Below are 23,517 nucleotides of genomic sequence, written 5' to 3' on the forward strand. Positions count from 1 at the left end.
TTGGAAACAGTTACTTTTGGGTACTGATTCATGTAAAGTGCCCACTGTTTTTATCCCTGCGTCTTTTTTTTTTTTTTTGGCAAGATGTTCTATAGGGGAAATCAAAAACGCCCCCCCCCCCTAATGCAAAAAGCCTCTTGACTTTTGTGAAATCTTGTCACATTGCTACTTCATTGTTAACTGTACAACCCCTAGCAAAAAGTATGGAATCACCAGTCTTGGACGAGCACTCAGATGTTTTATTTGTAGATCAAACTCAGATAAAAAGCATGAAACAGTTGTAAGATCATTCCAAAGTGCAACAGCTTGGCTTTCGGAAACACTAAGAAATGAAGAAAAAACATTGTGCTGGTCAGTAAATACTACTTTTATAGAGCAAGTGCAGGGAAATAAATGTGGAATCACTCCATTCTGAGGAAAAAAAAATATGGAATCATGAAAAACAGACAAAAAAAAACAATCAAAACACATCACTAGTAGGCATGGACTTGATGAGTATTCTTCATCAATCTGGTGTCAACTCTCTTTGATTGCAGTTGCCAGAATTGCACATTCACCTATTGTTTAAAAATGTTTCGTGTTCTATGATGTCACCAAAGTGCTGACGACAATGTAAATGAAATGTACAGTCATGACTCCAGAGTTCAGTTCAAGGGCAAAGACGGCGTGAAGTGACAGTTGGGTTATGCTGAACATGTGACAAATAAAACTAAAAGGTGTCTTGTTTGGCTCTTGAAAGAGCATACGTTTTTGTTTTTTTTGTTTTTCTTCAAGCAAGTCAATTCTACTGTAGAATTGACTTGCTTGGAACAAACATATGCTTAGGTTCAGCATATGTCCAGTCATACAATCTTGCTCAATCACAACATAATGTATTTTTACATGAGCCGCCTCTGCAATCAATATCAGTACGTCCATTAGTATAATTCTTGAAATGTTTACATTTAAATCTGTGTTTCATGAGGTAGCATAGCATCTGTATGTCGCATCATAGCATTCTGGCATGTTAACCAAGTTTGGGTGTGAACTACACAAAACACGTCTTTCAAAAGCTATTTGGAAATTCAGGTTTTCAAATGTACGGGTTGCAAAGGTGACAAGGGGCTTGCATCCTGGCACTTCCCAACACATCTCTAAGCCTTTTATTTTGAAGGGTTGTGATAGGAGTTTGAAACAGGATTCACGTTATTTGTGGTTATAGTTTGGAGAATATTTAAAGTTGAAGTGATCACTACAATTACATTTTCAATGTGAATAGCGGGGGTTGACTATTGAGTTAAGGCGCCCCTTGTGTCAACTGTTTGCATCCATTTCCTTCATCATGGTGTGTACGTGACAAACATTGGGTTGCACCGGCTCATTATTCTCAGTAGCTCTTCCTCGTCCGCCTCTAATTCGCTCTCGCTGTTCTTGTCGGCGTCTTCATCTCCCAAAAATCCGTTGTCGTCCTCGGAGTTTGACGGGTGGTCTACCTGCTCCTGGTGTTCCGGTTGCTCAGGCTGGTCCAGCGACGTGCAGGGCTGGTCCTCCTCTTCGCTCCACCTCTGCTCTGACGGTTCAGGTGACGCGTCCACCATGACCAGCGTGGCCTTCAAGGGGGCCTGCTCGGGGGTTGGCGGCGGTGTGCTAGTCTGTTTGGCGAGGGGTGAGGGCAGTAGATTGGATTGCGCAGGGTTTGGTGGTGACGCCACATGAGGTTTGTTGAAAGGTTTCTCTATCTCGGCTGAGGCTATCCGGGCATGGCTGCGTGGGACGCTAACGGACGAGGGCGAGGGGCTGGCGGGGGTTTCGACAGGGTCCTCGCCGGTGCTTGTTTGTGAGTCTAGACAGGTGGAAGGTACAACTTCATGTAATGGCAGTGTATCCGAGCTGCTTTCTTTGGGCTCGGCGGGGTTGCTGTCCACAGAATTTGGCCTGAAGGTGGACAAGCAAGACAGGTTTCTGGTGGGGGTGGAGATGTTGACGTTGTTGAAGGTGATGGTGGTACACGTCGCTTCAGCCAAACTCAACATGGCATCGAGGGGAGCTGTTGGGTTGTTGTTGCTGCTGTTGGGCTGGATGGGCCCTTGGCAAGATGTCGGGTCTTTGCCCGAGAAGCTGAATGAAGGGTTCGTGGTTCCGTAGTCTTCACTGCTAAAGCTCACATCATCCACCCGCAGCGTGCTGCTGCTCGGATTCACCTGACGTAACAGTCAAACATCCATCACTCATTCCACCAATAAACGGCCATCTGTTAGCCACTTGTCTCCATGACTTTTATTTAAAATCATTAAAAACTCCACAACTCACCAGCTGGAACCATCGAAGGCTCTGCGGGCAAAACAAGCACGTTCAGAAAACTCTCATGCTTTCTAAGCTGATCCTGTTTGTGCAGACGTCTCACCACATTGGGGTGCTTGCCCTGGGCCACGCAGCCTCTCTCCAGGGGGTCCAGATGGCCCTTATGTTTCCTCTTGAGCCACAGAACCAGAGTCGCGGCGCAGCCCAGCACCGTCAGAAAGGCCGTGCTGAGGAACAAGGCTTTGCCCAGGGTGCAACTGATGGCGCGGTCGTCTACCAGCGCACTCAGAGGAACTGTGATGTATAAATATCCGGAGTATATATTATATAGTTTCAATTTGGGAGGCATTTGAGGAGGGTTCCTACTTACTTGATTGGCTTTCGGATAACACCTCTACCACCACAGTCGAGACAACGGCATCACCTGACTCCCGGTCTCTCGCCATTACCTGACACGTAATGATATTGGGACGTCAGTTACCAAGAAAACACTTGACACTTGACTACACGCATAATAACCAACTACAAGAAACGTAATATCACTGTGCTTGCCAGTGAAGGTTTCCCCATCACAATGACGTGGTCCCTCACTACTTCAGGGTTCACTTACTGCGGATTCACTCTGTCGCGGATTTTTAGTTGGGTCAATTTATTTCTGCCATTTTTGCCTCTTTTTGTAATATTTAAGTAAATAAAAACGGCTTTTTTCTTTCATTCAACACAAATATATTCAATTTTTAAACAAAATATAGAATATTTGGTAAATTAGCTCATTTGCTCCCAAAAACATATATAAATACATTATATTTTAAATGTTTGAAGTGTCCCAAAGACATATTTTTATGTTTTTATGTTTGTTTATGCTAGAGCATACAGAAGGCTTTGATGCAGCCTCTGAACTACAGAGAACAATTGAAGCAATGGTAATTATTACAAAAACAGCCAGCAGGTGGCAACAGAGTATAAGAGAGCAACCAGGGCCATGTTGCAAACAAGCTGATTTCCCCACAGTTCTAAACAGACTTGCGAATAATGATGAAACTTAGCTATATTCTAAAACTAATTGCTGCAAAATGGAAACAGAAATATATATTTTTTGCTGTTAGGTTCCATGGTTGTATAGCAATAGAACACAATTTTCTGTGGGCCTTGCAAAGTCAGTTAAAATCCAATAAGACACCCGGGAGCGAAGTGGATTGCTTGGCAGTGAATGAGTAAAAAAAAAAAAAAGATTAATAAAAAAATAATAATAATTTTTCTACTTTTAATTCTTCGCAACAAGTGTCCCATTACTTGTGAGCTTTTTTTTTTTTTTTAAAACAGATCCCAGTTATTCATACACAATGCGTCTCATTCTTCTGGCCCCCTAACTCCTCGCAAGAAAAACAAGTTAACTGAAGGCAATAAACTTCAACAAAGCTTGTTTGTAATGCCAAAAATCTCATTAAGGTGACACACTATTAGCGGTTATTGAAGACGAAAAAAATATACTTTTTTCAAACAACCTCGAGTTCACGTTAATTCATATATCACAGGTGGGCGTGGAACGTAACACCCGTGAAAAGCGAGGGAACTAAAGTCTTTGAATTTCTTTGCAAGTGAGCAAACCTACCAAGTCAGCAGTAGATCATATCATTCAGTGGACAGCAACACATGCAATGAGTCAAGTTGTTAGTTGCTGGGGCTTACGTGTAGCAGGTGCTTTTGTCTTGCTTTGAGCTGATTGGTCCTGGCAATGAGGAGCCCCTCCTGTGTGACCCGGTAGATGCCCGTGTGATTGGACGTGGGGCTGAAGGTGAAGTAGATCATCGGATTAAATCCCTGCAGGACAGGATAGGGAGGACAACTGAACAACGGCCAAGGACTTCATTGTACTGCCGATGTTTCGTAGGTGGACCTACATGTTTAAAGTCCTGGTCCTGCACATGTAACATCAACGCCCTGTTGCCGTAGGTATAAACCAGGGAGGCGGGACTCTTCCCCGCCGTCACAAAGCCGTGGTATTCAGCCATGTCGAACACCGGATGGAACCGGTTCACCGCCAGTACACGGACCAGCACAGTGGCAACCGAGTACTTCCTGGGGTCGTCGTCCTGAAAGGCCTGCGTTGCAGTACACCGAGTCAGTCCAGAGGGAAGTACTAAGTGCTACTTGGGCGTAAAGTGGTGGCTTAACTGACTTCCAGTACCGCCTCTTACCGCCACTATCAAGTCACAATTATAGCATGAATATGTGACTCGAGTCATTCTTACCATGACTTGAAGATGCAGTGCCGGCGTGGCAAGTCTGTCCTTCACCGCCCGGGTGAACCTCATCTCTCCTGTCAGTCGGTCCATCAGGAATCGGCCGTGGTCGTCTCCTGACACAAACGCCACAGCATGGTTACAATTCTGGTAAAAAAAAAAAAGATCACTGACCATTTTTACTGCACTACCTGAGAGGATGGCATAGCTGACTGTGGCGCTGAGTCCTCTGTCTCCATCCACTGCATGGATAGGACCAGGAGAGAAATCCAGTACAAAGTCCTAATTCAGACATACAGAAGACAGAAGGAGAAGAATCATATCAGGATCTGTGGATATCCTAACTGGGCCTTTGTGAAATCTGCCATTAGGAGGGCCACGCCACCCGAGGCTGAGAATAGAAACAGAAGGTGAAATGCGGTGGTTGGTCCCTTACGTGAGAAATCTGAATGATTTTCTACAAACGTAGCGTATGATTCCAATGCATTTCAAACCCATTTACACCCTCAAACAAAAGCTGGTTTACCTTAAGGATAAAATACCAAGGAGCAAACTTAGGTATTAAACATCCCCGACTTTGAATCTTTCCTGGAAAATTCCCGTTACTTGACATCTTTGCCTGGAACCAAACAGAGGCAATGGCACAGGACCAAATAATTCGGAGAACCTCATCGCCGACTTATGGCCCCCCTGCTGTACAAAGATCTAACACGAAGGCACATAGATGAGCAAAAGGTGAAAGCCAGGGTACGACCAACCTCTTTGCCTTCCGTGACGTTGACGGTGTACACGGGACTGGTGCAAATCCGATTGGTGCGGTCCTGAAACAGCAGCGTGCAGGGCAGGAACTGAGGGTATTGGTCGTCACCGTCCTGGACGTCGACCACGATGTCGATGCTAGTGTTGAAGTGCTCATCTGTGTTCATTTCCTGTCACGGAGAGGGTTTGTTAAACTCACCCATCAATTCTACGCATCTCGTGTCCTCAATAGGGTGGCAGATGAGCTGGAGTCAATCCCAATGTCATTGGGCAAGAGTTGGGGTACACCCTGGACTGAGTCAATTGCAAAAGACCAGATAGACAAACAAATCACGCTCACATTCGAACCTAATTTAGTCTGCAATGAGGCTACACATGCACGATTTTTGTATTATGGCTGGGAAAGTGGGTAAAACATGCTAACTCAGGGGTGTCAAACTCATATTAGCTCAGGGGCCGCATGGAAGAAAATATATTACTAAGTGGGCTGGATCGGTAAAATAATGGTATATAACTTCAAAACAATTACCGTCAATTATACGCAGATTTTTGCGATTTTTTTATTTTTTATTTTTTTAATTACGGATCTCAACTGTAATCTATTGTTTCACAAATTAACACGAATGCAAATGAAACGCGGCAACACTGCCTGTATGAGTTCCGGACGTGTTAAATCGACACGTTTTGCATATATATAGATCCCAGAATGCATTGTGTGGCACTGTTAATGAAGTTAGAAAGATGTTAATCCTTGTTATGTGTATTTGTGTTACCAGTATGATTTTTTTTAAAAAACAAAAAAAAAAAAACTTTTTTTTTTTTTTAAACAAACCATAACTTTAATTTATATGTAAAATAATGACTTCCAGGTCGATTGCGTGTACAAGTTACATTGCTCATCTGAGGGCTGCTTGTGAAATTACAAATTTATATATTTGATTGTGGCTGGCTGATTAATTGGTCCGACATTACAATTTTTGTTTCACTTTACAAAATTGTCTCGCGGGCCGGATTAAACCCCTTTGTGGGCCTGATCCGGCCCGCGGGCCGCATGTTTGACACCCCTGTTCTAACTCTATCTAGGAAACACTTGAACCATGAAACTCAGAGCTGAAAGGCAGACATGTTAGCTACTACTTCTGATGGCATCAAAAATTTATATGACAAAAAATCTTACAGCGGCGTGGATGGTGAGAAAGAGCTGAGTTTTGGTCTCATAGTCAAGAGCTTTGGCAAGCATCACCTCTCCGCTGTAGAGAAGATTGATTTTGAAGTAGTCTGCGTCAGGCTGAAAAACGCATAAGCATGTATGACCAAATATGCGACCAAATCTGAACCTCTTGGTAGTTGTCATCATCATAGATCAACTTACAGATGATTGGTCAATGGAGTAAATGAGCTGGTCATTGTCTGCATCAGTTGCAAGGACGGTAAACACGAGCGTATCGACCGGAGTCAGCTGGACAACACAGGCATAACGTGACCAATCGTTAAAAGTGCACTTTTTCTGTATGAGTGCCTTACCTCGCTAACGACAACAGATTGGACGGTGTCTTCCACAAACTCGGGCCAGTTGTCGTTCTCGTTGAGAACCTCCACCACAATCCTGGAAACGCTCTGCAGTGACAGTAGAAGACAAATTTGTGAAAGGAGATTTTTCAGTTCTCAACATTGAGTAGTTTTGCTCTGGCAGATTTTTAATTGTATTTCTTCCATTTGAAAACGCATCAATACTTTGTACTCCTTTTTCAAAACAGGATTGCTTTTTTTTCAACAACTACTGACAACACGGTGTACAGAGAGAGAGAGGCCAAGTCAATGAAGGTTGAAATCTTTATTTATAGAGATCTGGGGCCTTATGAGGGGGAAAAGGAAGGAAGAACAAGAATCAAGGAGTAGATTTGGAGCAGCAAGATATTTCTCAAGGCCTTAGAAATGTTTGATGTTGTTGGCTACAAGAACGATTCATAGCACATCGTGTGCAAGCGCCACTTTCTGATGTTAAGAAATTCTGTCTAATCTAAAAAAAATAAAATAAAAATCACAGAAGTAAATTGTATCTTTTTCAGGTGTTATCATTAGCTTATTTAGCATTTTGTGACTCACTTAACAGCATTCGCTATAGGAACACACAGTTGAGCCAAGGCTAGCGAGCCCAACAGCAATGTAACGTCATACGTTTCTTTTTAGTATGATTACATTGTATGTTAATCAAAATGGGAAACTATTTTGTGTGCATAAAAGACTTGCCAAGTTATCCAAACAGGTTTTGTATAAATTTGACGGTAACATTTAATTTTAATTTCTGTGTTATGAACATATTTTAGAGTCTGTTATTTTTTTTTGTTTTTATTTTATTTATTTTTTTAATTTCAGTCCAGGGGTTGAATCAGTGCTATTATACTTATAAGGATTATACAGTACTTCAGCTCAAGTACAGAGTATGAGTACTTTTACCACTTCTTCCCTTTTTATTTAGAGATTGTACCTGAAGCACGTCATCTTCATAGCATGACAATTCCACCGTTAGCACGGGACCCTGCAGCTGAAACACAGGAAGTAGTGGTAAGGGGAAGACACGTTACAAACACAGTTAGTTACTTGGTTGGTTAACTTGTTTAGATGTTTTAAAGAGACTGCTTAGTTATTTGGATGGTTTATTACACACTGATTTTACTGCAGGTTAAATGTACATGTTTGTTTGCTTGAGCAGTTGTCACTATGCTTGGTTAGTTTGTTAGTTAATTGCTTATTCGGCAGTTGTTTTTTATTTAATTTTGGGGTGCTGGTTGGTTGACTTGATGGTTAATTGTTTGATTTGTTACTCACCTTTTTCTTTGTTGAGTTTTGTGTTGTTATTTATTTGGTTGGCATGCTATTTACTGTAGTTTTTCGTTTTGGGATGGTGGCTGGTTGGCTCGATGTTTAGTTACTTTGATGGTTTGTTGTTTGAATGCTGGTTAGTTTGTATGATTGGTGATTTGTTGATTGGTTTTAGATATTAGATATTTGTTTTGTAAGGTGTTGGCCGGTTAACTAGTTGGTTATTTGGTTAGCTTATTGTTGCTTTGTTATTTGGTTGGTTAGTTGTTGATTGATTGCTTGGTCAGTTATTTGGGTTCTGGTTGATTGGTTAGTTTGCTTGTATTTTGTTTTTTGTTTTCTCCATAGGATCTACTGAATACAGTTCTTTAAAGCTTTATGGAAGGTGGGGCAATATTTCAGCCGACATTTTTCAGGTACAGTACCGTAAAAAAACAACGATTAACACGACTCTTAAATCTCAGTGTGTATTTGAGGAAAGACGAGAGTGACACTTAATCTAATTGACCCTTTGACTTTCGAGCAGTCGGCTGGCGGGAGGATAAGCGAGATTGTGAGGCGCCTTCAAGCTTTTTTACCTTTCATGTTTTGCCATTCAGGTTGATGACATTGACACACAGATACATTTAGAGTTCTTTGGGAAATACCTCTCGGTCAAGCACTTTCTCTGGAGATGAATTCAAACGTATGACTCCTCCATCTATGAAAAACCAATCGGCGTCTTTCCCGTGCAGCTTCCACTCGATCCCGTCTCCTGGGGGGTCCGCCATGAGGTCAGCCACCACTTCTCCACAGAGGCTGTTTTCCGCCACCCTGGAGTAGACGTCCTGACCGTCCAAGCAACCACCCCATCCCGACATACCTGCACCACGCGCGAGAAGGTTCACAGAAGAAGGAGATGGGATTCATGAAAGGCAGAGTGATGTACCTGCGACTGCATGTAGATGCAGGAGCAGCATCAGGAGGGGGGTCCATTTCAGTTTGGCAGCGATGGTCATCCCTGAGCTTAGATGGGCCTCAGGATTTCGACGTTGCTGAATGGTGCAAGGGTTGTGAAACAATCATTATCAGGCTAAAGAATGTTTTCTTGCTATTAGCTGGCTGACCCATGGAAAATCATTTGTGTTTACCCATCTCATGGGGCTGCTGTCGACCAAAAATGATGCTCAGGCTCAACCGTGATGTCATTTTCAGTCGACAGCGGCTGGCAAAATGGCTGCCCCTCGATACGGATAAAAATGGATGGATTTCCTGCTTAACTCATATTTTACAAACGCAATATTAATCTATTACCGTGTTCAGGCTGGTGGGGGCACATACAACATAATATTGTTCATAAAATTTGGGGGTTAAACTGTATTGTTAATGGAAATTAGCCATTTTAAAACAGCAAGCAAGATGTATCCTCATTTACAAATTCCTCCCCCCTTCTTGACAGGAACCAACGCTGTGCTCCACACTGATTCGATGTGCACGATTCTTAAACATGGCCTGTCATAATGGCATGTAATCATGACGGTGCATAGATGTGATCACAGAGAACGCTGTTCAGCTTCAATGAAGTAGCAGCGCTAGCAATGTTAAGTTAGCATTAGTACTGCAAACAAGCCAACAACCATGGCTGCCGCATTCGTAATAGTGTTATTATAACAAATGTAAGTAAATATAAATACATACATTAATGAATTTGAAGTTGTATTTTTTTGGAATGTACAATTAAATCGAAAGAAAAATGTAAGATCACCTGTCAAGCAGAAACGCTGGTAATTCCACTTTAAATCCTCTCAGCTGCCTCCGGTAACGTTGCTCTACTTCTGTTTGATCACTTCATGCCCATTTGTTAGCAAATGCTGGCTGGGCTTATTTTAATTTCAACAATTTTGATAATTTCTGAAGCCCAAATTTGTAGGTCAACATGAGGCTGTGAGGCTGTGCGGGTTAAAAACGACTGCAAACAACCTCTGAATTAATATTAAACCTGTCCTGTGCATAATGTTACAGTGACTTACAATTAAAACAAAATAAAATATACTTTTTAGGACTAAAGCCTGTCTCGTTTTAGATGCACACCTAGGCCTACTACACTACTGTATTTACATTCTTTTAAGGCAAAGAGTGACAGTGTTTAAGATGCATGTCAAGAATATTGCAAAATGATCAAACGGCTTCCCATACCGACCTACTGTTGTCAAATCCTCTGCGGCAGGTGCATCAGCCTCCATGTCCTCCATCACATTTCTGCTCCAAGCAAATGCCACATATGGACCAACAACTTCATAACAAAAGTGGAAACAGAACACGCACCCGATCCACCAACGCCACCGCCCACGCACGTTAAAAAGCAGACGGCAGCTTACGGGACGTATCTAGGGATAAACGTCAGCTCAAGGGATAAAGCCTACGGGGGGTGGGGCTTACCTGGTCAGGGGGCAAGATGGAGCCAATCAGATTAAGATGCTGGCAACGAGGGCCCAGACTGTTGCTATTGGTGAATTTAAGAGATTTGTCTGGCTCAAAAGACGCCGTTTGACCTTGAGAAACAGATTGTTATGCAAATGAGGCCCAGCAGTCAGGTAGTAGTCGATAAAAAAAATATATATAAATAAAAAAATAAAATACATAATAATAATTAAATAAATAAATAAATAAATACATTTAAAAAAAAAAGAAAAAAAAAGGAAACGTTCCTTTTGTAGCCTTCTTCTGTGATGGGACCTTTTAGGTCCTGGGATTAGCGTATGTACGGTATATGCACTTTTTTTATGATGTGTTTGGAAAATATTTTTGGACCCCAAGTCAAAGTCCGGTTTCAGACCCTGTTCATTGGCCACAACGTGTGACTGCCCTGAATGGATTTGTTTAATTAGTGATTGCAAAAGGACTAACAAGGCCTGACAAGGGATTAGTTATCAAGCATCCGCAATTTACCTTCTGAAGATTAACCCACATCCTTTCTCATAGGCGAGCGCGCACATGCAAACATAAAGCTCAAGTAATGAAAGTGCGACTGTCTTGCTTGTTTTTGTTTTTGTTTTTTTTGTTTGTTTTACTTCAGACGTGTTTTCTGTGGTTGTGGAAACTTTTGAGTTCACAATAGAAGAAAAACATTCCTGTGGTCATAGGTTTAAATAATGCACCTGATTTAACTTGATGTTTTCTTTGTGTGTGTTTTTGTAATCAATACACAACAGTTTGGTTGTCATGTTATTTATTTATTTATTTATTTATTTATTTAATTCATTTAATTCATTTACGCACGTATACCTCTTTGTGCCTTGCGCCTTGTTTTTGTGCCATTTCCTCCCCAGCAGAGCGTCCTTAGTTCTCCAATTTTTGATTGCCCCTTTTCCCCTCTGTTAGAGGTGATTTTGTGTTCGGAGAAAATAAACTGCAGCCTTTGAGGCCTACTCTCTCCCTGCGTCTGAGTCCTACCTTCCTCGTCGTATCACTTTGTAGCTGAACAGGCGATGCGGCAACAGGTGACGTTTGTGTGTGTGTGCGTGTGTTCTTGTACATAATACATAGTGAGGACCGAAATACGTCTTTATCCAGCAGAATGAGGACATTTTTGTGAAGTGAGGACATTTTGGCCTCACTTTGCAAGACCTCTTTTTGAAGGTCAAGACTTGGTTTTAGAGTTTAGGTTTGAATTGGGTTATGGTTGGGGTTAGGGTAAGGCTCTAGGAAATGCATTATGTCAATGGATGTCCTCACAAAGATATATGTACAAGGATGCGTGTGTGTGTGTGTGTTTGTGTGGGGGTGGGGGTGGGGGTGTGTGTGTGTGTGGGGGGGGGGGGGGGGGGGGGGTGCGTGTGTGTGTGTGTGTGTGTGTGTGTGTGTGTGTGGTGGAAGTGTCCACCAGATGTCAGCAAAGATCAGGGGTGTGGTTTGCAGTAATTGCCGGATCGGCCTCTTCAAGTCACTCGAGCGTCACACAAGTCACCCACTCACATGAAATGTCCTTTGGGAACCCCAGCCTGCTTGAGGGGACTGTAGAGGCTAACATATGCCAGGTAAGAATATTAAAAAGCATGATGCTGACTTGCCTTCCACCTTTTTTAACTCAATATGTCTGTCATGCATCATCAAATTTAAAGGGGAATACACAATTTATCATAGCTTGCTTGCTTTCCCAAAATGTTTCTTTAAAGTTAATAAATGGTGGTGTTGTACATCATTTTAGGTGTTGTCAGTATTAATAAAGTGGTTCGCTACAACATATTGCTTGTACAGTTTTACGAGGGTGACATTTTGACCCTGCAGCAGATTATTTCTATTAGCATCATTTCCTATAGGTTAAAAAAATACACACAATAAAAATGTGTTTCTTGTCCACTATGTCTCATGGCTCCTCTCCAGTCTCCACACCAGGTTTAGCTGATAGCCAGGGGGATTGAAGAGAGAGAGCGTGAGGAAGAGCGAGTTAGTGAGGGCGGGGGGTTGTATGAGAATCAACACTGCTTGCTTGTGATGGGTGGAGAGACTTCCAACAAAACGAAGGAAAAACAAGTGGAGGGGGCAAAAAACAAACTTTGCGAAAGTGCAAAGACTTCCCCGCTCACCTTGCAACTCTTCTCACAAGCAGAAGAAGAATGAGGACGGCAAAAGTGATAGTGAGTGTTGAGTGGAGTGGTGAAAAAAGTATGCGGTGCGTGGCCTTCTGAGGGAATCCAGATGTTCTGTGTCCACACTCTCTGCATGCTCTCTGGAACATCTCGTTGAACCTCCAAACTCAATGATATCATAGGACAGAGAATGGAGAGTGTCCTAGTGTTGTTTTTGGACATACTGTGGGTGGTTGCAGTGTCTGCACAAGGATCGTCTGCTCCGTATCAGGACAACGGTAAGTTGCTTTTCTTATTCATATTCATACATTCGCCTTGACATGTTGGACAAATTTATTGTAGGTCCTTGGTTAGTTTGTGATGCACTGAAGATAATGCGGCCTCATACAATGCGCAGAAATACTGAAAATATACTCGTGCCAGGATTTATTTGACGACATGAGAGTGGATAACTAATATTTCCACCCAACACCCATAAAAAAAAGAAGAAAAGGCATTGATGTTAATGGCTGTTTTGTTTTCTAGCTGCTTCCACTTCAGATTACTTTATTAATGCATTAAACACTTTTGGAATGAGGTCAGTGGAATTAAGCATAGATTAAATAATAATAATAATAATGAGGATAGGTGGTAAAGAAGAAGGATTCTATAAATTATTTTGTTTTGGTGATGTCATCTTGTACTCTGCATATGATGCATTTGTTCAATTCAGTACAAAAATCATGTTTTTCAAATATGGCTTTGAATTTTTTTTTCCCCACAAAATAAAAGTGAGTGGAATTGTTTGACATGAAAATGTTATTTAAGTACGTAATGTAATAAGTGATATCATGTGCTACTGTATATTTTTAATTCACTCATCACCCGATCATCCATCCATCCATCCATCCATCCATCCATCCATCCATCCATCCATCCATCCATCATCAATCCAACCAACTATCCATCCATCCTTGCTTCATTCTTTTTTTTTTTTTTCTTTTTTTTTTAAAGAGCTCAGAATTGTTCATTCGGTAGTCTTACCGATTCAACGTCTTGTCATCATTGCTCTTTTTTTTTTTTTTTTTTTTGTGTGTATGTGTGCGTGCGTTTGCGTGCGTGCGTGCGTGCGTTTGCGTGTGTGCGTTTGCGTGCGTTTGCGTGCGTGCGCGTGCGTGCGTGTGCGTGCAAATACGTATAAATTTATACTCATTCATTCACCTAAAACCTTATAAATATCCCATTACCCTTCGCCTTAACCAGGTACTTCAGAATCTTGCCAGAGTCGTGAGATTTAAATGGTCAGGAGACCAGAGAAAAGGTCAGAAAAAAAAAGAAATAAAGAGAAAAGAAAGGTAAATCAAAGTGAAATCCAGCACCGACCAAACACTTCCTGCCTTCCCCATGATTACAAAATCAAAGTCTTACGCCAACCCCGGAAGCCTCTAAATTCCAGCAAATTTAGCGAGTCTCAAGAGCCCAGAGGAAAAACTAAAGAGAGGAAGGAGGGAAGGATCGATAAGGCAGAGTGAGATCCATAGAAGCCAGTACATCCAATCCATCAAAGTGAAGTCCAGCACCAACAAGACCCCTCCTGCGTGGTTACAAAACCAGAGTCTTATGCCAACCCCAGAAACCTCATACTTCTAATAAATTAAGATCTCAAGTGACCAGAGGAAAAACTAAAGAGAGGAAGGAGGGAAGGATAGATAAAGCAAAGTGAGAACCACAGACACCAGCACCAACTGATTCAAGGGGCTGTGGGAGGGAGAGGGTACTTCTGTTGAGTTTCAGTAGATGCTGGTGCGACGGATCCTTGCTTCATTCATCCATCCAACATCCAACCAAGTATCCATCCATCCATGCATCTATCCAACTGTCTGTCCATCCATCCGTCCATGCATCATGCATCCATCCATGCATGCATGCATCTATGCCTCCATCCATCCATGCATGCATCCGTTTGTAAGCCCATCCATCCATCCATCCATCCATCCATCCATCCATCCATCCATCCATCCATCCATCCATCCATCCATCCATCCATCCATCCATCCATCTGACCGTCGTCCATCATCATTCCAACCAACTATCCATCCATCCTTACTTCATTCATCCATCCAACATCCAACCAAACAAGTATCCATCCATCCATCATCCATCCGTCTGTCCGTCCGTCCGTCCATGCATCATGCATCACGCATCCATTCATGCATCCATTCATGCATCCATTCATGCATCCATCCATCCATCCATCCATCCATCCATCCATCCATCCATCCATCCATCCATCCATCCATCATCCATCCATCCATCCATCCATCCATCCATCGCTATTTCTCTCCCACTGTGGCATCATACGACATTAACGTTGCATTCCATAACACAGTAATGAACTGCAATAAGGTCCATTCCATCTGTTATAAATCAGACTCTAAAAACTATGCCTCACATTGCTCATGTTAGCGTTTCAATGTTCCAGCATAACGTAAAGTGTCATAACATGTGTTTCCCCAGTGATTGATCTTCTGTCAGCTCTCAACGTATCGCACCCAAAGAGTGGTGTGTCCAGACTACACAGCCCCACAGGTGTCGTGTACAGAATCCGTCCCAGAGCCCCTCACCTGACGCTCCCTGCTCAGTATTCCCGAATCCTGCACTCCAAACTCCAGGGCAGCATGGGTCTGTACTTGGTCGGCCAGCAGCTGCAAGGCACCAACGTCACCCTTTTGTCTCTCTCCACGTCATCGTCGTCGTCCATTCTTCTCCAGCTTACTTCCTTCACCCCGGATGACGTTCTGCGTGTGGACTACCAGGCAAAAGGGGGCATCCGGGGCCTTGTTTTCCCTGGGACGAACCCCTTCTCTTCAGGGGAATGGGTGCAGTTGGCCGTCAGCCTGGAGCCAGACAGGCTCGTATATTTTGTGGACTGTCAAGAAGTCCAAGTTGTCCTCGTAAAACCGGAGGAGAAGTTGGAGCTGGAACTACCACAAGATGTTGTTGTCACCCTAGGAAGCACACCAGGGAGAAAAGGCAGTAAATTTAGTGTAAGTTTTAGCACACATGACATGTTTAGTTGGATTTATTTATCAAACAAGATTTACCTGACCTTGACTCAGTGCAAAATGTGCATTTCAAACAATATGCCAGGGATTTTTGATGCTTACAGATGATTTGATTTAGGAAAAAATACACTACAAGTGCAAGGATTCTGGTGTGTACTTCACAACCTTTGAAAAATATTACTTTCCTAGCGAGGGCTGTATTTCTTTTACGCGAAAAGCGACATTGCATTTAATAGAAAAACAAATGCGAAGAGTGAATTTGCTAGCTACATGGCCTTGTCTAATCCGGGTACACACATACACATTTAGTTTAACACATTCACTGCCAGCCCAGCAAAAATGCATTATTTGACGTCTTTTTCCGTCAATGGCAGTCAATGAGTTAAGATGAGATGTAACCAAAATTGACGGATTTTTAAGCAAAATTTGCCTTAAAAAAAGAAAAAGGGAAAAAAGGATGCTGCAATATAATCACAAAATATATTGGCACATTGTGTTTAAAACATTCACTGCCAGTCCAGAAAAATGCATTATTTGACGTCTTTTTCCGTCAATGGCAGTCAATGAGTTAAACATCTTGACAATTTTTTTTGTATTGGGGAAAAAAAACAAATCAATAACAAAATCAGTTGTCTGACGTAGTACAAAGAATGACCTGTGAGAGGCGGGACAGTGCCACAGGGTATCCATTTTTTTTTTTTTTTTTTTTTTTTTTTTTTTTAGAGAGAGCTCAGAATTGTTCATTCGGCAGTCTTACCGATTCAACATCTTATCATCATTGCTCTCACTTTTTTTTTTCTGCCACAGTGTATCCAGATTGCAGAAAATACACCAACAACTAAAAAGACAGCTAGGCTAACTGTTAGCGTCTGTATTCTGTGTTGACCACAAACACATGAGGACCTTTGATCGTACTAAACAGGTTTTAGGTTTTCCATTTGTGGGAACTGAAGGATATTAGAAGACCCACAAGATTAAACATGCTTAAACAAGAAAGTGAATAACAAAGTGAAGTGAATAATAAGGGAAACATATCAGGAAGCGTTAATGGGCTACGAAGCACGTGAAAAAGGGGTCAAGTGGCCTGTTGAGTCGTTCCAGATTGATTGGTACATCAAAAAGGCAGACGGAGGAGATTATGGAGATGCGATGCCTCAATGTGATTTGTGTGTTGAAAACTTTTTTGCAGGGTCAGTTAAAAAAAGCAGAGATCTCAATCAAGGCTTATGAGACACGTCCTTGGCACTGCGATAACGTGACAGGTAAACATTTCCAACTTAAAAGAAAAAAAAAACAGTGTGACTATCTGCTTGATGATTATGTTTGAAATGAAAGATGAACTGCATCCCTCTGTGTGTGTGGTCTTCTGTCTGTGTGAAAGCTTTTTTTAAATTTTTTTAAATGGGTTAAAAGGAAAAAAAATCTGATTAAAAGAAGAAAAACATCATTATAAAAAGAGTTTTAAACAAGTCAGATTAAAATAAAGATGGTTAAAAATATTTTTTTATATTTTTAAATCAGATTATGACCTACAATGTTATATTTAAAAAAATAAACATATTAAAATAAACACATTCAATTAGTTAAAACATTGTTTTTATATTTAATTAAAATATTAGATTAAAATTACAAATATATTAAAATAAAAAAATAAGATAATTCTGTATATCTAGAAAAAAATAATTGGAGAAAAAAAATCAATCAGTTTAAAAGAAATTAATGAATGATATTAAAAGAAAAAAAATATTAAAAGACAAAATATGTCAACATGACAGCACTAACAAAATATATAATATATTTTTAAACCACAATAACAAAAATCATATATCAGGATGTTGAGAATCATAAATGCGGAACTACATGCTTTCCATATGACCATATGTTAGGCATGCGACAACTCACCTTTCCAAACATTCTCCTTGTCTCTTTCTGTGTGATCTGTCTTTGTTGTTTTGCACACGTCTGTACATGTGCATTTGGTGTCTGGTCAACAATACATCCTGGAGTGCAAGCATGCTTTTGTGACAATTTAACAATTTCAGTGCGCCGAAGGCCACACTGACACTCATTTCCTGCTTCTTGTTTACATTTTTAACATCTTGTCTTGCCATCAGCGACTACACAAACACTTAAAGTCAATTAACTCGGCCTGGAAACTTTCCAAGGCTTCGGGCAATGGTTCCACATTAGCCTTAAATGTGCTTTTAATTTAAACAAACCATATAACAGTATTTGTATGCTATATATCTTACTTGTTATTTCTTCTTCTACTTGTAGATGCTCTGCCTGCATCCACTCACAACCTCAGTGGCCCAGTACAGCAACAGGAGGCTTCTTTCAGCAAAAAAGCTAAAAGGAAGTACAGGGCGCCGCTCCAGAGCGCTTATTATCCACCACACATCATCCAGAGTGAGCAGCTGCAAAGGGGAGTGGTCCTGGGCCCACCAGGACTCCCTCAAGGGGGGAAGTCCCTTTCCCAGGCCCACCGGGATGAGGGTCTCAGCAAACTGGAGAGCAGGCTGGAGGACCTGGCCCGTATGCTGGACCTGCTCCAAGCTCAGGTGGAGACCAAACATACCAGCCATGTTTTTTTTATTCTTATTTAAAGAACTGCCCCTCAAAATTTTACTATAAAGTTGACTTTTATATAAAACCATTCTTGTGTGCGTACCTTGGCCACCAGGGGGCTGTATAATACAGACATACGGGACACAGGTGCTCTCTGAATTTGAATATTTGTTGTTCTTCGCAGAGGATGAAGAATATATCCCTGCCTGTATTCTTATATTATCTGTCTACATGTGTTGTTGCTGTGTTCAGGTATCCATTGGTTAAGTGACCCCAAACTTTTGAACGGTGACTCACTGTATATATATATGTATATATGTATGTATATATGTATGTTGTGATAGAACGAAGAGCTGCAGTCGCGAGTGCGCCACCTGGAGGGATGCGAATGTGTGCGGCGGTCGTGTTTGTGGGAAGGCAGAGAAGTCGAGGACGGCCGACGCTGGCAGACAGACGTCAGCACTGTGTGCACGTGCACGTCCGGAACCGTCACCTGCCAAGCCACCATCAGAGGTAGCTGTAATATTTATATATACAGCACATATGTACATACATACATACATAAATGCTAGACCTGCTCCAAGCTCAGGTGGAAAAGAAAAAAATGTATTTTAAAATTAATAGACAATAAAAGAAAAATCAGATTGAAGGAAAAATCTCATTAAAAGGGAAAAAATCCAGCCAATTAAATGAAAAATTTTTTTTTTTTTTTTTTTTTAAACTGAAAAATATTGTATAAAAAATATTTAAATAGACAATATTTTTTAAAATCAGATTGAGTAACAAGTTAATGAATATTATTAAAATAAAAAAATAATAATAATTGAAAAAAAATTATATTCAAAGTAAAAAAATATATATATTAACATGACAACACTGAAAGAAAAAATTTCTAAAAAATATATATATAAAATATATGTAAAGTAGCAAATGACGCAGGAAGTGCCAGTCAAGTCTTGGATGAATACATGCTTTGTTGCCACGGCTGCGACAACTGTGTTGGCGTGTGTACTGACTGGTCGCCTATCTGGTTTCATCGCATTAAAAAACACTTGCTGCCTGTCACTCATGACTCACAGCTGGCGAGCAAGTATCCACTTTTGAGCGTTTTGTTTTTATTGGCCTCCAATGACTTTCCAGTGATTCTTAAATGGAATGGTGGGGGGCAGAGAGGTGTCAAGAGAGAAGTCCCTACATAGTAACAATGGACCTAATCCTCTATTATGAATATGGACTCAGCCGTTTGAGTGTAGCTCATGCTCTAATAATCTAAGTAACTGTCAATTTAGGACAAGAGAAAGAAAAGCATCCTTTTGTAGGCACAGCCGGTGCACAAAGCTCGCTCCAGAAAGACATACTCAGATTATTTTGCTGCAGAAAATCTCAACATCAAACAGCTTTGGGCTGAACTCAAACATCCAGCTCCCATTTTCACTTCCTGTATAAGTTGAAAAACCGGGCATCCGCATACTTTTGTCGCAAGTCACACATATGGACAATTTAGAGTCTTCATTGAAGCGAGCATGTGTGGTTTTGGAATGTGCACAAAGAACAGGCACATTCCAAACACTGCATTCGAACCTGAATTGATAGCCGGTTGCCTACAAGGATATGTACCATGCTCCCTAAAAATTGGATGGAAGATTTATTTCCCCACTTTGCATACCATTGCCTACCACTTACGCTCCCCAGTGTGTGAACAAGGTCTTCACATAATCACTTCCTTTTGTCTTCTCCTCCATCTCGCCATTAATTGTTTCTGCGTGTTGGACTGAGGAGACCCCAGATACTCGCTCTCCATTGACATGCACACGCACACACGTTGATCTCATTCACGCTTGGTTTGCTAGAGGAAACGTTTGTTGGCTTCAGGCCACCCCATAGTCTACCTCTACACACGCACGCAATTAAAGTCATTATCTCCCAAAAAAATTCCATTTGGTGAACTCCCACAGAGACTGATGTCACTTATCTGTGTGCGCGCACGTGCGTGTGCATGCGTGATATTTGATCTATGGGAAATCCTCCAGATAAGTGCGGCCCCCAAGGAAAACTCTTTGAGCATTTATTCGATATCACTAACCATCTACTGGTACGCCCTTCCTCCTCACTAATAAGACACTTAAGTGCACTAGTCTTACTAGTAATGTTTTTACACTACTGTATGACATTTCTGCACACTAGTAGGTGGGACAAAATTTTGTACTAGTTCAAATCTGTACACTACGAGCATTGTAGCTACAATGTACACTAGTACTATACTATCATGTCACTAGTAGTTCTAGTAGCACACAGTTAAATAGTGCAATGTTTTGCCCCACTAGTAGCATGTTGTTGTCCTACTAGCACTGTAAGCAAAAGCTGAGACCAAACAGTGCACTAGAACCCTAAGCTGGTTATCAAGGATATGGAATAAATGCGCACATGGCTTGACATTAAAGAAAGTGCACAACTACGTAGACTAGTACCATGAAGTTGTCCGACTAGTGTGCAGAAATGTTATACAATAGTAGAAAAAAAATGCACTAGTAAGACACAGTCCTTCGACTGCTGCAACCTAGTTAAATGTTTGCATTTATTCGATACCAAGGACATCAAGTACTAGTTCACCTTTGACCTCACGAGTAAGAAAATTCGGTGCACTAGTAGAATGACTTATTAGCTCATACACTCCCAGCCATTTTCACAGAAGCAATCCTCTTCACTCCCGGCAGTTTTACTGGATGTTGACCTATTTTGCAAGGCCCACAGAATATTGTAAGCTCTTGCTATTAAAACATGGAACCTACCAAAAGAAAAATATAAGTCTCTTCCTTCATCAGGAAAAAAAAAAAGTATATTTCTATCTGTTTACATTTTGCAGCAATTTGCATTAAAATACAGCTAAGTTTTATCATTATTCACAAATCTATTTCTAATTGTGAGTAATTGAGCTCTTTTTTTTAAAAAAATCGCCTTTACTCTGCTGCCACCTGCTGGCTGGTTATGTAATAACTACCATCTCTTCAATCGCTCTTTGCAGTTGAGAGGCTGCATCAAAGCCTTCTGTATACTTTAGTATAAAAAAAACAACATAATAGCATATAAATACGTCTTTGGGACACTTAAAATATTTAAAATAGAACATATTTATACGTTTTTGGGAGCAATAGTTAGTTATGCTACTTTTTGGCCTCGTGAGTGACAATGAATTGTCTTATTAGTGGGATCAAAGACTGTAGCTACTAGTACACGAACCTTGGGGTACATAAGAAGCAAATAGAATTAATGCTCAAAGGGCTCCTTCCCGTAGCCCCCGCCCTCCTCACACAAACCTGTGACATCACAGACATGCCGCCCTGTCATTACGAGTGGAGCCAGATGTTGCCCATGCAGTGTGACCTGGTGCAAACCTGATGCTGATTGTGGGGGGGGGGCGACACAATTATTTCCACATTCCTCATCCTGAGGCCTAGCAGTTCACTCACTCCTGTTACTTGCATCACACGCACAAACGCATGCGCGTACACGCATGTTTCACGCTACTGCATAACCGGAACATGATGCTTGCTCTTCTGCCCAGACTGTGAGCCCCGAGACACAAGAGTCCATAATGTGTCCCACAGCGCCAACACGTGTGGGGTGAGTTGTTCTGACTTGACTTACATTGACACTAGACATCACTTCACCACATACACCACAAGAAGTATTTAAAAGTACTTCAAAGTATTACTAAAAGACAAAGTAAAGTTGCAATATTACAAAGAGAAAAGAAAATCTATTAAAATAAAATAAAAAATAAGATTGAAGATATGTACCTGGATGCATTTGTCACTTAACACTGAAACAATTTTGTTTTTTTTGTACCACAAGGGGGGTGAAACGGATTGTTCGGGTGCGGCGTGCCCACCGCTGGACTGCACCCAAAGGGAGAGCGTACCTGGAGAGTGCTGCCAGCGATGTGCAGGTAACACGTTGCAATAACAACCTTCACTTATCTAAACCCAACATTCAAAATTTTCAGGAAAATTTGATATTCATTAATCTATTTATGAGAAAGACTTTGTGCATTTTAGCAAAAGAGTTAGGGACTTTTTTTTTTAATTTCAGAAAAAGGTCAAGTCATTTGTGGGAAAAAAGTAATGTTTCACTAGTTTTCGTGTTTTTATTATTATATTTTATTTTGGAGAGGAAAACAGTTTTTTTAAAATTATTTAAAAAAAAAATTCTGAGATAAAAAATACATGTTTTACATTATTATTATTATTATTATTATTATTATTATTATATATTTCTTATTTTATTTAAAACAATAATAATAATAATAATAATAATAATCATAATAATAATAATAATTATTATTATTATTATTATTATTATTATTATTATTATTATTATTATTATTACTATTGCCCATGCCCGTGGGCACCACATTAATGACCCCTAATTTATATTTTAGAGGAGGAAAAAGTAGTAAAAAAAATAAAATAAAATAAATAAAATAAAAAAATCTGTTTTAGAGTGAAGATATTCATTTTAGAGAAAAAGTATTATATTTTAGAAGGAACTAGACATACACATTGAAGAAAAAAAGTTGCATTTTCCCAAGAGAGTCTTTTTTTTTTTTTTTTTTTAAGACAAGTTTGTGTACGTATTATCGGCATAACAAATGCAAGAGGCGCCACCGTGTGGTGTGGTACCGTATTACCGACTGTTACAATGTAAAAAAAAAATAACAAAGGTGCCAAGTTCTTCCTTTCAGTACTACTGTACACTTTTACCAAGATGGACGTAAATGCTCACTTGTGCATAGACAACGATGCTCTTTCCAGTGATGCTTGGTATCTTTTTTTTAATTAATTTTTTTATATATACTAGTCTAAGTACTGGACACATATGGAAACTTCTTTGCTTCCTTTGGCTATATCCAGCAGCGCCTGTCCTTGTCTCAAATCACCACGCGTTACAAAATATATTTTGGGTAAAAAAAAAATTTAAAAAAAAATCTCGCTCAATAACACAAGAGTGAATTTTTGTCGTCAGGCTGCATCCACTCGAGCGTGCGTTACGACCACAACGCAAAATGGAGGCCAGCTGAGAGTCCGTGTGATGTCTGCCACTGTTTGGTGAGTGTTTCTTGTGACACACATTTTACATTTGAAAAATCACATGGCACACCACCAAATGTACCAACAATCTTGACATGATGTGCGGTGATCGTGGAAGAAGAAGAAGAAGAAGAAGTGAAATTGT

General features: G+C 40.7%; 2 protein-coding genes across 4 annotated transcripts in view; one reads left to right on the top strand and one right to left on the bottom strand.

Annotated features, from left to right (window-relative positions):
* Window positions 1–218: 218 nt before the first annotated feature.
* Window positions 219–10,472, bottom strand: LOC144016190 (protocadherin-15). 3 transcript variants are annotated; one of them, XM_077516989.1, is made up of 16 exons: window positions 10,285–10,472; window positions 9,034–9,139; window positions 8,753–8,967; window positions 7,771–7,827; window positions 6,807–6,899; window positions 6,655–6,741; window positions 6,460–6,570; window positions 5,282–5,452; window positions 4,715–4,805; window positions 4,533–4,639; window positions 4,182–4,382; window positions 3,970–4,101; window positions 2,651–2,729; window positions 2,384–2,574; window positions 2,290–2,310; window positions 219–2,180 (listed from the first exon to the last, which is right to left on the bottom strand). In XM_077516989.1, the coding sequence occupies exons 2-16, from the start codon at window positions 9,101–9,103 to the stop codon at window positions 1,320–1,322; spliced, it is 2,487 nt and encodes an 828-aa protein (XP_077373115.1). In that variant the 5' UTR covers window positions 9,104–9,139; window positions 10,285–10,472; the 3' UTR covers window positions 219–1,319. The 3 variants fall into 3 exon arrangements, with proteins under 3 accessions (XP_077373115.1, XP_077373116.1, XP_077373117.1); XM_077516990.1 differs by having other exon boundaries at window positions 10,281–10,472; XM_077516991.1 differs by lacking the exon at window positions 4,715–4,805 and having other exon boundaries at window positions 4,533–4,670.
* Window positions 10,473–12,597: 2,125 nt separating this feature from the next.
* The window catches only part of kcp (kielin cysteine rich BMP regulator), a 35,052-nt gene continuing 24,132 nt past the window's right edge, over window positions 12,598–23,517 (top strand). Inside the window, exons 1-8 of the mRNA XM_077516992.1 lie at window positions 12,598–12,951; window positions 15,170–15,699; window positions 16,907–16,979; window positions 17,995–18,278; window positions 18,630–18,798; window positions 21,848–21,906; window positions 22,138–22,231; window positions 23,308–23,390. Of these exons, the coding sequence (XP_077373118.1) occupies window positions 12,864–12,951; window positions 15,170–15,699; window positions 16,907–16,979; window positions 17,995–18,278; window positions 18,630–18,798; window positions 21,848–21,906; window positions 22,138–22,231; window positions 23,308–23,390 (1,380 nt within the window). The 5' untranslated portion in view covers window positions 12,598–12,863. The remainder of the gene's footprint in view (window positions 12,952–15,169; window positions 15,700–16,906; window positions 16,980–17,994; window positions 18,279–18,629; window positions 18,799–21,847; window positions 21,907–22,137; window positions 22,232–23,307; window positions 23,391–23,517) is intronic.

The sequence above is a fragment of the Festucalex cinctus genome, chromosome 3 (assembly GCF_051991245.1).
Source record: "Festucalex cinctus isolate MCC-2025b chromosome 3, RoL_Fcin_1.0, whole genome shotgun sequence".
Lineage (NCBI taxonomy): Eukaryota > Metazoa > Chordata > Actinopteri > Syngnathiformes > Syngnathidae > Festucalex > Festucalex cinctus.

Bases quoted from the DNA above. Each gene is read 5' to 3' on its own strand.
- LOC144016190 (XM_077516989.1), bottom strand. From the start codon at position 9,103: ATGACCATCGCTGCCAAACTGAAATGGACCCCCCTCCTGATGCTGCTC. The intron at 4,806-5,281 runs GTTGGTCGTACC...TGTCTGAATTAG, and splicing joins ACGTCACGGAAGGCAAAGAG to GACTTTGTACTGGATTTCTC. The intron at 2,311-2,383 runs GTGAGACGTCTG...TTTTGCCCGCAG, and splicing joins AGGGCAAGCACCCCAATGTG to AGCCTTCGATGGTTCCAGCT.